The 17,130-nt window shown below is 41.5% G+C and overlaps 1 protein-coding gene across 1 annotated transcript in view; it reads right to left on the reverse strand.

Moving 5' to 3' along the window:
• Positions 1-4,592: 4,592 nt before the first annotated feature.
• nrn1la (neuritin 1-like a) overlaps positions 4,593-17,130 on the reverse strand; it is a 99,508-nt gene continuing 86,970 nt past the window's right edge. The window contains exon 3 of the mRNA XM_031310032.2: positions 4,593-6,509. Coding sequence (XP_031165892.1) covers positions 6,212-6,509 — 298 coding nt within the window. The 3' untranslated portion in view covers positions 4,593-6,211. The remainder of the gene's footprint in view (positions 6,510-17,130) is intronic.

Genomic DNA, 17,130 nt, shown 5'->3' on the forward strand with positions numbered 1-17,130 from the left:
ACATTCACTGTTGCTTTTACCAGAGATGAGAAATCTCACCAGCAGCATACTATATTGGCTGTAGCTTTGGCTGTAGCTAATGATGATGAATTCTGTCCACGGGATCAAATTAAACTTTTGACTGTTTTCTGGTTAACGCACTTGCTGCGAGGTTGTGTCTGACTTAACCAAGATTGTTTGTTAGCAAGAGAAACGCCCCTCTGTAAGACCAGTCGCGAGTCAAATGTATTTTTGCAGCTCAACAACGCCAACTGAGTGGCAGTCACATTGAATTTCAGAAGTCAGAATCTTTGATAAGTGATTTGAAAGGATTTGGATTTAAACATACAATATGTAACTTTCTGCCGCTAGGGGTGTCTCAACCAAAACAATGGATGTAAACACAGACGTTTGATGATGTAGGGAAGTTGCGTGGAATTATGGGAGTTTTTATTGCTAAATGCTATCGTCGATTACAACTGTCTATGATTACAATGCATCTGTTCACGGACGAGTTTACCTCTTCAAGTTTATTCACGTTACGTTTAGTAACATTTATTCATGTCATGCTAATGAAATAGCTGCAGTTTCACTATCACAGTATATTTCACATGGCAATGTCACCTTTTGGATTTTACCGGGCGGACGGGGTTTGTTGTAACGCTAGCTATGTTTCCCGATGCTTCATTAAACTGCCGTAAGATTTTAAGCACACGGCACCGGCTGGGGCTAACGGTAACTAGCTATTGCTACATGTCCTGGCTGTGTTGTCAGGTTTCATCCCGAATGAAGTCTCTTTGTGCCGGGGGAGTGAGGCAGGCAGACCCGGGTGTGCTAGCTGGCTAAATTAGCATTAGGTTAATCGTCTATCTATACAGCTAACGTTAACGTTACTAGTGAAGTTATTCGTGGGTTAGCGCAGTGCTGCTTTTATCCATGGTCAAAACAATCATACTACTAATAACTTTATGAGCATGATGAACGATCTTGTAACCCTGTAATGTTTTCCACCAAGCATTAGCTAGCATTAATGTTAGCTACTTGTCAAACAGCGTATACATTGTAGTAACATTAAGCTGGATTAATATTGATATTTATCAATAAATAAGGTTTCTGCTGTATTACTGTGTTGCAAAGTGGCATGTAATTAATCACAAAATGATGCCTTTTGGTGTTACAAGTATTTTTTTCTGTGACATTGTATGATTTACAATTACTCTTGAACGTATCATCTGGGTGCCCATGTTTTGACGGAAGTTACGAGTAACTAGATGGTGAAAGGTTATATGACGCCACTGACGGGCGACTAAATGAAACGTGACGTGTCTGAAAATAAAATAACAGATTTCTCTGGGTTTGCCATTTGATGGAAACATTTGGGATAGTGTAACTACACAACTCAAAAAAATATATAACATAGGTATGGTCGTTTTTAGACATTTTAATGCAGAAAACTTACATATTGTACCTTTAATAAATGCTATCAAACTCCCAACCCTAGACATGTATACTTCAGTAGAGAAAGAGCAAATAAATCAGTTGCATCTTGATCAGTTGCTTTACAATGAAGCGAAGGGAATGTAACATGTTGTCTTAATGTGAATAGTGGGGGAAAGTATTGAAAAATACTTCACAGCTGAGGAGGACCGGGAGTGTTTTTAAGATAGATATACGGGTTGTATATTAACCCTATGTGAATGGATGCTTCACATATGACCAAGCAGAGTATTGGAAGCAGCAGCAGTAACAGGAGCAGCTGTAGTACCGAGAACGGTACGCGCCTGGCCAATAAATGCTATTGAAGGGCGGGTCTTGGCGTGGCCATAGTGGGATTCGTAATATCGCGAGCGTCACCGGGAGCTGGACAGCCTTAATTTGAATAATCTAATGCAATACGTTTTACAAATGACATTTAAGGGCATGTATTCAGTAATCCGTAGTGGAATTTGTTTTAAAAGTAACCCTCCCACCACTGGCCATTTGCTCACAGGAATAACACCACATATACTGTACCATTAATGTGACAATGATGTATTGGTGTTTGAGGACATTATAGTTTCTCCTGCAGTTGTTTCTGTCCAATTTAACCTATTTGTCAGAACACCAAGTTGTTGCTGGAGGCGAAAAGATGTGCAGTCTCAAACGCAGTGCAAAATAATTCCCTGCCCTGCTCTGGTCAATAACGTTGCATCTACCCTGCGGCATTATTGAAAACTACTCTGAAATTGGATTTGTCCATGTACCTTACATGAAACATATCTTCTCATAACTAGATTTTGTGAGTTTTTTTGGTGGTTTAGAGACCCTCTGCACAAAACAGACTTTAAAATCAAATCTGAAGTAGTTATTTTCCCATAAAACAATGCTATCGGTAAGGTTATGATGACTGCACTCACTATAGGCCTGTATTTATACGAACACATCAAATCTGATTTTCCTGTGTAGCCTCAAGTTTGGGATTTACTCAGGTTTAGCCTCCAGTGACAACATCTCATCTGAGCTCCGCGGAGATGGTTTTCAAATGAGTGCACTTTGGTGAATCAACCATTGAGGCCTCTAATTGTTAATTCTTCCAGTTTAATTAAAGTTCAAACTACAGCAGCCTCTTTAAACCATCCAAGCATATATCTGGGTGAATTTAAAATACATTTAAATAAAATAATAGCTGTGGGCTGATCAAACTTTTGACTGTTTTCTGGTTAACGCACTTGCTGCGAGGTTGTGTCTGACTTAACCACGATTGTAGCGGTGGTATTGTTTTTTTTTTTCATTTTGAAAGAGTGCTCTCTGTATTTCTACTCAGTTGCTTTAGCCTTCCACTTAGATTTACCTCGCAGTGTAGGGTAAACATGTTACTGTAAATTGGTGTTTGTGTCACAATATTTCAATGAAAAGTCTAACCTTGACGTTAAGATTGCAAACCAAATAAGACCAAAAAAAATTGCCATGCCTCTCTGTTTAATTCAACCCTAGTCGGTATTGGCAAGGAAGACAGGCTCACACAGTTCTTCAGTTGAACCAAGGCTCTTTTTGTCTAATCAATTTAGATTAATTTCCTCCTCTCTTAAAGTGTGTGTACTGTTGCAGCCTTTGAGGGTTTAGTTTTTTTTGGCTATTTCACTACTCTTAAAGTTGGCCCGGCTTTGATTTAGTTTTTTGTGAAGAAAGAAAAGTAAACCTACAAACTGAAGCCCCCAGTGTAAAACACACTTTCTGCTAGACAGGTGGATTCAATCCTCAGCTCGGCAGAACAGTGTTTGTTTTCCAGGTGTACTCATCTCTCTCTCTCTCTCTCTCTCTCTCTCTCTCTCTCTCTCTCTCGCTCTCTCTCTATAATCTAATAGTATTTCTGATCCTGGGCCAGACAGAAACAACTGTTACCCAGAGCCACTTAGAATAACAAGCAGCTTCAGCAGGCCTGCAGGGCTAAACTACCACTCCTAGAGCATGAAATACACTTGGCATGCGAGAGGATCATGATTGTGACTGGAGAACGTTTTGGTCCCATACTGTACGGCCATAGGGCAGGATGCCAAGGAGGATCGTCGGAGGATTTCATACCTGGGCAAGCACCAAATAAAAACAACTCCAGTACACTCTGCATTCACTTTAACTTCAGCTCAGAACTCATGTTGCTGCAGCAGCTGCAGAGGAAGCTGTTGTGCTTTTTTGGCAAGTAAGAAATCCATGGCATTTTACGCAATGTTTATTGTTCAATTTTCAAAATATAAAAATATAAATGTAATATTCTATGTTAATATTTTGTCTCTCCACACATGTATCTCTAATTTAAGTAAAACATATGTATATTTATTAGTGCTGTCAAACGATTCAAATATTTAATCGCGATTAATCGCATTAATGTCATAGTTAACTCGCATTTAATCACAATTAATTGCACATTTTTATCTATTCTAAATGTCCCTAGATTTTTTTTTGTCCAATTATTTTTTTCTCATTTTAATGCTCTTATCAACATGGAAAAGTGGATCGGCTTGCTTTGTGCTTTTGTCGCCTGGCTTTGACGAGGGGGTGGAGAATTCAGCTGTGTGCTTGGCCATCAGCTGTTTGCTTGGCCATCAAGTGGTATTTCAGACTGGACGTGCTGCGATGATAGCTCAGTTCACAACGACAAAACACACAGATCACTTTGGTCTTGTCAATGGAACCATTTGGCAACTTTTTAAAAGTAAACTTTCCATTCAGAATCTTATTGGCCTCCATTTTGGCGTCTCACGCTCGCCATCCACTCAAAACTTAACGTTAGCCTACTACTCTTTGGCCGGCTTGCAAGCCCAAACACGTGTGTGCGGCGTGCCTGTTGTTTTGTTTCCGGTCTACCTAGATCCGGTGTGGTGTTGTAGTTTTTCTAACGTTACTAGTTGTTGCAAGAGCATGTGAAAAAAACTACAAAGTTTGCTATGCCAAAAAGAACGTTAATCTCGCGATAAAAAAATTGATGCCGTTAAAATGGGTTTGCGTTAATGCAGTTAATAACGCGTTTAACTGACAGCACTAAATATAGATAGATAGATAGATAGATAGATAGATAGATAGATAGATAGGTTGCAGGTGGGTGGGTGGGTGGATGGATGGATGGATAGATAGATAGATATATTAAAACTATTCATCTATCAATTTCTTCTCAGTACTCAGTTGAGACTGTATGCAAATGTTACTTCATTGTCTTTAATTTATTAAGTGTTGTGGTCCTATATGATCTCATGGGGTGACAGTACACATTCAGTATGAAGACAAATGGTTTTGATTACATTGATATTTGAGATTCCTTAGATTATGTTATTTCTTAAAGGCAGCTAAAACCATTCTAGTTTTTCATACCATCTGAAACAATGTAACTGCATCCCAACAGCATTTTTTTTAAAAATGTGTACAACCAAAGCCAATTTACAGTGCTGTATGTGCCTTAGCTAAGAACGTGTACTTAGGTTAACAATGTAAAACCTTTAGAACACCCAATAGTTCCATTTTTTTGTTCTTGGGCCTTGGGGTTTCTAGTGATTAGTGGTTCCCCAACTGGTTCCCCACAGCTGTAGAGGACTGTTGGCCTTCACCCACAGCTAATCCTATAATAATAATAATAATAATAATAATATGAATATGAATATGAATAATAATAACTACTAATGTTAGATTAGGAGGTGGATGACAAGGTAGAAATTCATAAATGACACCGCAACCACGCACTTTTGGAAATATAAATGGAAACACTTTTGCCAACTGATATCGACTGATACTCCTACTAGCTAGGCAACCTACAAGCTAACACTATCGCAAAGTGCAGTTAAGTGAAGATGGGAGGGGTTAGCTAGGCACCCCTAAATGTGAAATTTTTAGGTTTGGTTTATGATTAGGGCATATTTGACAGACAGCAAAATAATCGAACAATTAGGTCAGGGCAATGGAATAATGGAATGGAATTTTTTTAACTGTGTATAACTGTGTTTAACTGTGTTTAACGTGTGTTCGGCACTGGTGTTTTTGAGCAGCATCTTGCTTTGCTTTTTTTTTTTTTTTTTGAATTTCCATCAAACACATTTCTTGTTTGTCACAGAAACAGGGGCTTCAACCTAGGCAGCGTTCAGAGACAGAAGGGAATGAGAAATGAAAAGTTAGCCAACCGGAGACTTCTTGTAGAACTTGAGTCAAACTGCAAGGTAGGTACAAGAGCAAGCCAGGTTTGTTAGATTTACATAACTATCAAATGCTTCATACTGTAAAGCTGATAAAAGTATGAGTTAAGCTGGTCGTGGCATCTGGCCTCCTCATCACTTAGTTTTTCAGGTTTATCAAGAAGGACATTATTATTTATTATTATGTCTCTCTTATTACTCTCAGGAAGCTTAACTCCACCTGGAACTAACTAGACGTAGGGAGAAAAGGGATAAAGACAGATGGCATGAGACTGCTGTATGTATCTGTTTAACTATGTATGTGTTTGCAGGTCTGTTTGTACAGTGATTGAGCATATCTGTATGAATTTTGTGTGTTTCCAACAGAGAGACTAATTAAAATGCAGAGAATATGCATGATGCGCCACAGGCAGTTTAAAGATACATTATCAGGCCTCTGAACATGCACTTGGAAATTTTCAACCCCTGGCAGAGCAGATGGGGAGAAAAAAAAACATTGGAAAGTCTATGGACTTGTTGAAGAAAAAATACGCAAAAGTTTATATCTATTCACACCAGTCCCGTTTCTTTGGGGGTAGCTATATCCAAAACCACAGCAGCAGCAGAGGAGACAGGAGCATGAGAAGGTGGAGGCAGCCTGCCAGATGGTCAGCGCACCCTCTTAGAGACTCCTGGCTGATCTCTTCCTGGTTGGGAGAGCCATGCGGGGAGACTGAGGCCGCTGGGTAGTTGTCGCGGTTGGAGCACATGTCGTAGAGGTTTCCGGAGAACTGCATCTTCTTGGATTCCTGACGGAGAGATTCCCAGACAGCTGCCGCTTCATCCGGACAGCCGGCCATCGCCACGTTGGCACAGTCATGGAACTCATCCCACGACCTGAAGAAAGGAAGAGTAGTAAGAAATAGATAAGGAGACAGGTGGACACCTTCAGACAAGAAGACGTATTATATTAATCCCGCAAAGAGGAAATTACATTTTTTATTATTGTTTACTAGTGTTGGGTACTGTATTCAATACTTTTAGGCACCGACCGAATTGCCTCTATAGTATTGAGCATTGCTGTAGTCAAGTCCACCTTTGTCGAGCCCAGGACAAGTCCAAGACCAGAACTAGTCGAGACCGAGCCATGACCGAGTCCAAAGAGGTTTAAGTCCAAATCAAGACTGAGTCCAACAAAGTTCGAGTCCAAGTCAAAACCGAGTCCAAATGAGAGACAGTGAAGATCGTATAAAGAAAGGGTCAAATCAGGCCATATTATTTACATAAAATCTAAAATGGAAATGTTCCCATTCTTGAACTTATTACTTGTCTTGAAGTAGTACAAAATGCTCGCTGACATTGTGTCTGTGGCCTAAATGAAAATGATTGCTACCTGACGATTGAGGTATATGATGCAGCCAGGTGTATACCAGGCGACCATTCTCGATGCCTGTTCTAGATGGATTTTGAATTAAACTAATACCTGTTTTCTTTAGAAAAAAAGCATATAGTGCTAGACTCGGTCGAGACCAACTAGAATATTTGGCGAGTCCAATGGCCAAGTCCGAGACAAGTCAGAGTCCAAAGGACATTGAGGACATTTTTCAGGGGAAGTTCCCTTAAAGTGTTCATATTATGCTTTTTGGCTTTTCCCCTTTCCTTTATTGTGTTATATATCTTTTTGTGCACGTTATAGGTTTACAAAGTGAAAAAGCCCAAAGTCCACCCCAAAGGGACTTACCATCTCCAACAGAAAACACTGTTCACAAACTGCTCCAAACAGCTCTGTTGTAGTCCAGCATTTACTTCCGTGACGGACGTGCGTCACTTTGTAACACACGTTATAGTGCTCGCCTAGCTGCTAGCATGGCACTCCCTCATACTCTGCAACTGAGAAACTAGCAGTACTTACTGCGCATGTGCGACTCCCAACAAAGATGGTACAGAAGTGAGATGCCTCACTCTGTAGCTAAAACAGAGAGCTCAACACACAGGGTGAAAAGAGGAGCTGCAGCAATGTGCAGTACAACAAATATATGGTGTTTTCTGAAAATTAACCCACATAAACCTATTCTGGTACAACCTCTAAATACAATTATGAACCTGAAAAAGAGCCAAATATGAGCACTTTAAAGCTTTAGTGTGTAATTTTTTTGATATTAATAAATGTCTGTTACATTCAAACAAGATAATTACCTCTTCTGAAGAGTCCATCATGTTTTTTTTAATCCTCCGTGTCCTCGTTGGCTACTAGCAACTGAGGGGAGGAGGGGTGGAGGCGCGCGTGTGTGATCACGTAAAGCTTGTATCATATGGACGCGCCAACAGTTTTGTTGTCATTACTTAGAATTCCTCATGGGAGTGACAGAAACTACGCACTAAAGCTTTAACTGACACAAGTAGTAGAGTAGGAGTAGGGAGCAGTGACGCCGCCAGCCGTAATCCTGTATGCAGTGTTTGCACATTTTTTCTGTGTGACATGCAACGCATCTACTGATAACAATGCGTAAATGCGCACAGGAGCAGCAGCAGACAGGAGCTTGGTTCTGCTCTGTTCACACTACTAATTTTCTCATTAATTATACGTTGTTTAACCAACAACCCATCCACTCTTAATCAGAATGTTCATTTTTTACGACTCGATCTGTAGATAAACTGGTTGCTGGATGCTGAATATCGCTAAACCCAGGGACAGAGCTAGCATGTTGTTTGAATCATGTGTGTTAACATGGACATGAATATTGCGGTTATGATCATATTTGGGATATGATGTTTACATGGAACACAGAGAAATCAGGTTATTCATCATCTTCGTACAGGCTGGCTGACAGCTGTCTGCTCTGAGCGCATCCATCCACCTCTCTCTCTCTCTCTCTCTCTCTCTCTCTCTTACAAAATGCTTCAGTAGAATATTTTTATAATCTGGGCATTATGATATGATAAAAGTACGCCAGCACACTCTCATACACATTAAATATTATAAGAACAGCTGATTTCTGGCGCAGTAAACCGCTTTAGTGGGCGGGCGGTTCTTGTGCATAATAGAATAAATAAATAGAATCCTGCAAGCGCCACTGGTAGGGAGTAACGTTTATTTACACTGCGGAACAGAACGCAGCTTTAGTCTTGCTCCACCCCAACTGGATACAGACATTTTCAGTGCATTCATTAGCGATGTACACAATTCAATTAAATTAAATTCAATTTTATATATAGTATCAAATCATAACAAGAGTTATCTCAGGACACTTTATAGATAGAGTGGGTCTAGACCACACTCTATAATTTACAAAGACCCAACAATTCCAGTAATTCCCCCAAGAGCAAGCATTTAGTTCGACAGTGGCGAGGAAAAACTCCTTTTAGGGAGAAACCTCAGAAAGACCCAGGCTCTTGGTAGGCAGTGTCTGACGTTGCCGGTTGGGGGTGTGATGAACAATGGCAAAAATAGTCCTAATAAAGATAATGGAACAACGACCAGAAATAGTAGTTGTAGTAATTCATGGCATATCGGGGCACTGCAGGGCGTTACAGGGCATAGCAGGACGCAGTAGGCCGTAACAGGGCACTGCAGAGCGTAGCAGGGTGTAACAGGACATAGCAGGGCGCGGAGCAGGACCACCGGGACAGCTGCAACCATGATTTAGGTGCCACCCTAATCCAAGGAAACATGCTGGGCAAAAGAAACACATAAGGACTCTGGGGAATAAGCTCCCCAGAGCTAAGTTAACAAGCATTTCTGGAACAAGGATGCACACAGATGGAAAGGGAGAGAAGAGAAAAACTCAGTGTGTCAAAGGAAGTCCCCCAGCAGTCTAAAACAGCATAACTAAGAGAGACAGGTTAAGGAGAAGAGCCTGGTCGGGCTAGAACTCTCCCCTGCTGGATCGAGCTGTACTGGCCTGCCTCCCTCTACTTTGATTATATAATTGGTTATATGGTAGATTAATCTGACGACTATGAAGAGAAGCAGAGAAGAGAAGGGGTGCCGTGTCTGTAGCAATACACCCTCCCCCGCCGGTCTAGGTGAACGCTGCAACTCCTCACTCCCTAACTATAAGCTTTATCAAAGAGGAGAGTTTTAAGTTTACTTTTAAATGTGGTGATGGTGTCTGCCTCCCAAACACAGACCGGGAGCTGGTTCCACAGGAGAGGAGCCTGATAGCTGAAGGCTCTGGCTCCCATTCTACTTTTAGAGACTCTAGGAACCACAAGTAACTCTGCATTCTGGGCACACAGTGCTCTAGTGGGACAATAAGGGACTATGAGCTCTTCAAGATATGATGGTGCTTGACCATTTAGAGTTTTGTAGGTCAGGAGAAGGATTTTAAATTCAATCCTGGATTTTACAGGAAGCCAATGCAGAGAAGCTAATACAGGAGAAATATGATCTTTTTCTTAGTTCTTGTCAGAACACGCGCTGCAGCATTCTGGATCAGCTGGAGAGTCTTAAGGGACTTATTTGGGCAACCTGATAGTAAGGAATTACAGTAGTCCAGCCAGGAAGTAACGAATGCATGGACTAGTCTTTCAGCATTGTTTTGAGACAGGATGTGCCTAATTTTGGCAATGTTATGAAGATGAAAAAAGGCTGTTCTTGAGGTTTGTTTTAAGTGGGCGTTGAAGGATATATCCTGATCAAAAATAACTCCTAGATTTCTGACAGTAGTGCTGGAGGCCAGGGCAATACCATCCAGAGTAACTATATCTTTGGATAATGAGGTTTGGAGGTGTTTAGGGCCCTGCACAATAACTTCAGTTTTGTTTGAGTTTAACATCAGAAAATTGTAGGTCATCAGGATTTTATATCTTTAATGCATGCTTGAAGTTTAGCTAACTGACTGGTTTTGTCTGGCATGATTGATAGGTATAATTGGGTGTCATCTGCATAACAGTGAAAGTTAATTGAGTGTTTCCTAATAATATTGCCTAGAGGGAGCATATATAAGGTGAATAGAATTGCTCCAAGCACTGAGCCTTGTGGAATGTTATGGCTAACTTTAGCGTACCTAGAGGATTTATCGTTAACATTAACAAATTGAGATCGATCAGAGAAATAGGACTTAAACCATCTTAGTGCGATTCCTTTAATGCCAACTAAAGGTTCCAATCTCTGTAACAGGATGGTATGGTCAATAGTGTTGAATGCAGCACTAAGATCTAATAAGACAAGTACGGAGACAAGTCCTTTGTCTGAAGCAGTTAGAAAGTCGTTAGTAATTTTCACCAGTGCCGTCTCTGTGCTATGATGCATTCTAAATCCTGACTGAAAGTCCTCAAATAAACTATTGCTACGTAGAAAATAAAATAACTTATTAGCGACTACCTTCTCAAGGATCTTGGAGAGAAAGGGAAGGTTAGATATAGGTCTATAGTTTTTTTTCAGAAGAGGCTTTATCACAGCTACTTTAAATGACTGTGGTATATAACCTGTTAATAAAGACATATTGATCATATCTAGTAATGAAGTGTTAACCATGGGTAACGCTTCTTTAAGTAGCCTCGTTGGGAGCTGACGAGACCTTTAGCATTAATTGTTGAAGGTTTATAGGATAAAAGCAGTCTAAGTATATGTCAGGTCTTGTCGTTCTTTCTAGCAGTCCTGTGTTTAAAGGTGAACTGTTACAAGTTGAGGGCAAAAGGTGATGAATTTTATCTCTAATTGTTATAATTTTATCATTAAAGAAGCTCATGAAGTCGTCACTACTCAGAGCTATAGGAATAGATGGCTCAATAGAGCTGTGACTCTCTGTCTGCCTGGCTACAGTGCTGAAATAAACCTTGGGTTGTTCTTATTTTCTTCTATTAGTGATGAGTAATAGTCTGATCTGGCATTTCTGAGGGCCTTCCTGTAGGTTTTCAGACTGTCTTGCCAATCTAAACGAGATTCTTCCAGTTTGGTGGAACGCCATTTACTTTAAAGTTTTCGCAAGGTTTGTTTTAATTTGCGAGTTTGGGAGTTATACCAAGGTGCTAGTTTCCTTTGCTTCATCTTCTTTTTGAGGGGAGCAACAGAGTCTAAAGTCGTCCGTAGGCAGGTCGTAGCACCGTCTACAAAATTATCAATTTGGGAGGGACTAAAGTTAACATAAAGGTCCTCTGTTATATTAAAGCACGACACTGAGTTAAATGCTGTTGGAATATCTTCCTTAAATTTAGCTATAGCACTGTCAGATAGGCATCTATTGTAGAAGCTTTTATCTAATTTCGTATAGTCGTGTAGTAAGAATTCAAAAGTTATTAAAAAATGGTCTGATAATAAAGGATTCTGCGGAAATACTATTAAATCTTCAATTTCGATGCCATATGCCAGCACAAGGTCGAGGGTGTGGTTAAGACAGTGAGTGGCCTTGTGCACACTCTGACTAAAACTAATTGAATCTAGTAGTGAGTTGAAAACAATACTAAGGCTATTGCCGTCAACGTCCACATGGATATTAAAATCACCTACAATAAGAACTTTGTCTGATTTAAGGACTACACATGATAAAAACTCAGAATTCAGATAAAAATTCAGAATACGGACCTGGAACTCGGTAAACAATAACAAATATAACTGGCTGTAATGTTTTCCATGTTGGATGTTGAAGATTAAGAACAAGGCTTTCAAACGAGTTATAATTTAGTTTAGGTTTAGGATTAATTAACAGGCTTGAATCAAATATGGCTGCAACTCCCCCTCCTCGGCCTGAGCCTCTAGGAATTTGAGTATTACAATGACTGGGAGGAGTGGCTTCATTTCGACTAACATATTCTTCATGGCACAGCCATGTTTCGGTAAGACAGAATAGATCAATTTGATTATCTGATATAATTTTGTTTACTAGTACTGCTTTAGAATACAGAGATCTAATATTTAATAGTCCACATCTAATTTTCCTATTCTGTTCTATCATTGCAGTGGTAGTTTTAATTCCAATTAGGTTGTTAAGTATAGCCCCTCTTTTGTTTACCTTTCATTTAACCGATCTGAGTCGGGGGACAGACACCATGGTTATTAGACTATGAGTGGGCGACTGCTCCAACGGAAGCACAGAGGAGCGTGTAGCACTGCACCTCTGATTACTAATATCATATTTGGGTTGTCATGGTTTATGACCGAAAATAGGCAACCTTGAATGAGGGACATGCCATGTTTTTCTTGAATTTTCAACTTGCCCTGGATGCCCTGACATTTGACACCTTAAGTATGAAGCACACTGGCAAATAATCTCCTAGAGACACATGATTATGTGACTAGTGTATTTAACTAATGAAGATCTAAACAGACCGCTCTGAAAATAACTGGTGGCGATGCAGTGACAGTGAAACATTCGTCCTTTCACTGAGTAAATCCAATTCAATCTATTTGTTTGCTCCCTTGAGTTCTCTTTGCCGTTGCCAAGAGACCATCTGCTGATCTTCACTTCTCTGGGAGCAAAGGTTGCCCTGTGGGTTAGTCTAAAACGTGAAAAAAACCTTCATTAGTTCAGGAAAAGCTGTCATGAACTGGGTGTTTGTTGAACTACCGATGTGTTATAACCATCCATTTGAAACACTTACTCAGACCTGAGAAGAGTAACAATAAGGGGAAATACATTTTAAAAAGGAAAGAGTAAAGAGGAGGAAGGAAATATGATGAAGGGGAGACAGAAGGAAGTCATCTTACACAGAGCTCTTTTGGATACAAACATCTTTTTTCAGTGAATCAAAGCATTAAACTTTATTCCAATAACCTTCAAGCTTCACATCCAAAGCTGAGTCTATCTGACTTTAATTGGCTGCTAATTCTTCCTCTCATCATGAATGTGTTGGCTAAGTTGTCTCTGAGGAAATACTGGCTGAGTGTTAAGTAGAAGAAGAGAGAAGGAGGGCAGGTGGAGAAAGCAGAAGCTATAGCTCTGTTCGAAATGTGCCTGACACGAAACACGTAAAGTACTTTAACACAAAAAACATACAATCCATTTAATTAATATGTACAGTATGCCACTTTCTCACTTTCATAACAGAGGGGCTTTGTGTATGTCATCCAGGCAAACAAGACATGTGTCATTTTTGTTCTATACTACAGGTGCATCCCAAGTCTCTTATAAGATATCTCCTCGCTTGAACCGGAAGTCTTTGAACCTTATTCCTGCCCCGAGGAACTTGGTTGGGGTCTCCGAGGAGCTATGAGCGAGATTCCATGAGAGTGGCCTACCCGGTAGCCATGCAGCTGAAAGCCGTTGCTAACTCCGCCCATACAGCTGACAAATTCACGCGGCGCTTCAGAGGAAAGGACGTATCATCCCTCTAAAACACATCCTTGTATCCTCTCTCCTTGCATAATTTCCTCGTGCCTCTCCCATGCTTCCTCGGTCTTAGACGCGAGGAAGGGAAGCAAGTGAAGGTAACATGGATGAAATTTAAGGACTTGGGACGTACCCAAGGACTGCTTTGTGTTTAAGCTAGTCTCGCATTGCCAGACCTTCCTATACAGTGCTGCGGAGGAGGGTCTGCTAGTCCACACAGCCTTCAGGGATGCGGAAAAAACGTGCTCTGGTTTACTGGCATTTCTTTACATCAATCACGATCGTCTTGGGCAGTGATAAGCGCCGAGCGGAGCCACGGTGCCTCTGCAAAATAGTCTCAGAAAAAACTTATTTTGGTGGAACATGTGTACGTTCAAAGGTTGTTTTAGTTGTGCAACAGAAAACTCAGTTTGGACAGATACTCTAGCTAGCTGTGTGGATTTACCCTGCAGAGATCTGAGGAGCAGTTAACCATAGTCCTCATAAATCCACCGGAGTTTAAAATTACAACAGAAAGAAAACAGAATGTAATACTAATAAATAATAATAATTTGTACTTTATTAATTCCGCAAGGGAAATTACAATGTTTTCACTCTGTTTATTATTACACACTACACTGTCGATAGACAGACACCCCGAGCAGTTGGGGGTTCGGTGAACTGGCACCTCTCCAGCCCGATTTGACCGGTCCCGAGTCCCGACAAAAGCCTGTCGGGACGCTAAAATGTCCCGGTTTACACCAACCACTATGAAATTGTCCCAGTTGTCAGCGATTACTGTTATGGTGGGGGTCGGCTGGCTGTGAGTCGTTGTTTGTTTTCTGATTTCCTAGTGCCTAGTTTATTTCCACTGTCAGTTTTCTTGTTTCTTTTTTTTTTTAGTTTGTTTTGCCTCTATCTGTGTCCCCTGTGTTTTCCCCTCCTCCTGCCTCCTCCTGCCTGCCAGCTGACTACACGCACCTGCTCGTCATTCAACAATCACCTCTCCCGCCGCACACACCTGCCAGCCATCTACTATCAAGCCCAGTATATGAACCCTGGATCCACTCATCATCTTCGCTTCATCGTTACTTCAGTCATTCTGGTGACACGCTAACACAAGCTCTCTGAGAAAACTTTGTACTTACCTGTCCTTGTCTGTCGTTAACTCTTTTGTTTCTTCCCTGCAGCCATTCTCTCCACTCGCTTCCTGTACCTCCAGTCAGCTGGCTTCACCATTCGGTCCCCCTCCCACGGCTCCCCGCTCCATCCTGCTTCTGCTCCTGTTCTGCCCTGCCTTCGCCCCAGCTTCCAGCCACCCTCCACCTCGACTCCCATCTTCCCCGGACTCCAGTGCCTCCTCTTCGGCTCCCTTGGTCCCGGTTTCCCCGCGTATCCCAAGCTCCCTCGCTATTCTATTCCCCGCTAGCTCCCTCACCATCCTATCCCCTGCTAGCTCCCTCACCATCCAATCCCAGCAGTCTCCCTCAGCAGTCCCTCACCATCCTAGCCCAGCAGTCTCCCTTAGTCTTCCCTCACCGTCCTACCCCAGCAGGCTCCCTCATTGCCCTACCCCAGGGGCCCCAGAGCCCTTACTCCTGTCCCCGGCGTCCGCCTCCCCACTCCTTCCTCTTCCCTCTCCCTCAATAAAACTTGTTTTTTCTGCTGAGCCTAGCGTTTGGGTCCGTTCTGTCTTCCCCATAACAGATTACATATATTAAATTATATACATACATTATAGCCCGATCATTAACTATACCCATGTAAAAAGACTAATAAATGTGTGTGTGTGTGTCAGTCAATCGTAGCGGTCTGCATCTGCATAATCTGTGCAGCCAGCGTTACAATGTATATTTGTAAACATTGTCGCAATGCCTCTTCTTATCTGTCTTGTTTTAACCAGTCCCTCCAGGTCCGCTGGAAAGTAAGCGGACGAGCACTGGGTGGAAATATTCATGCATTTCATGTGGTTTTAGTTCAGAGAAATCTGGTCACCCTACACTAGAAGACTCTGAAAAGACTTTGAAAAGGCTAAAGTCTGACACCATCTCACATCTAATCGTCATTTTGTCACTGAGTTTTTAGTCACAGATTATAAGATTTTGCAATGACTGGGTCACAATTTGCAAGACTACAACTAGATTAGTTTTTTTTTTAAATAACCAAGCTAGCTAGCTACCGCTAGTAGGTTAACTTTAGGGAAAAATTTGAAGATTTTCTGTTCAACCGTACATGGAAATGAATGGCGGCAGTACCTAGAGGTCTGCGTTTACATGACGGTTAAACTCCTGTTGGATAACTTGCTTCAGAAGGGTTGAAAATCGGCAACTTTCCCTCTTTAGCATTAGTCTTAGCGCGACGCCATATCAACCATACACAACACTGCTCTACCCTGCTTCCTGTTTGGTGCTGGAGGGAGTGCACCCATTGGTTGTTGACAATGTTCACATGATTTAACTTCAATCCCAAGACTTTTACTGCTATAATATCAAACACGTTTGATTTTGTCAGAACGTCATGATGGGAAAAAGACTGATTCGGACTGAGTTTTATGACAACCTTACACCAAATGATTGAGACGACGGGAGTGCACCCCCAACTCTAGCAAGACATGATTTCATTCTGATATTGGAAATTTGTCTGCGACAGTGGAATCGCTTGAAATGTAATTTTGTGTCAGCAAAAAATGAACTCCTGAATCACAACTCTAAACCGAAAAATCCTTTAAACAAGTTAGAAGTGACACGTTTTCTTATCTGTAGGCCTACTGAGTTTCATTTTGAGGATATTTGTAGAGTACAAGTAGGCTACAGATATGCAAGCACAGACACATATACTTTCTCTCTCCCTCTGACAGATCCCGGCACACATCTTCCCTCTTTGCTGTCACATACTGTACACACACATCATTTCTTCACAGCCACTTATTCACTGCATTTTGTGACAGCAAAGCGAGGGAGGCAGTCATGAACACACTCACATGCAGCTTTATAAAATTAGCAGCAACCTTTACCACTGCAGGCCGGGACTCCCTTGATGACTCTGCGTGTGTGTGTATGTGTGTGTGTTTGTGTGTGTGTGTGTGTGTGTGTGTGTGTGTGTGTGTGTGGGAGTGTGTGTGTGTTTGGTCTGTATCCAGGGCTAAAACACTCCAGTGGTCTAGCTCGGACAGCTGGAGGAGGACGGCTGCTTACCTGCTGTTGTGGGAGTTGCAGCTGATGGAGGGGAGGGGGTGGGGGCTGCCAGCATCTGGCCATTGTATGTGTACC

The sequence above is a fragment of the Sander lucioperca genome, chromosome 7 (assembly GCF_008315115.2).
Source record: "Sander lucioperca isolate FBNREF2018 chromosome 7, SLUC_FBN_1.2, whole genome shotgun sequence".
NCBI lineage: Eukaryota > Metazoa > Chordata > Actinopteri > Perciformes > Percidae > Sander > Sander lucioperca.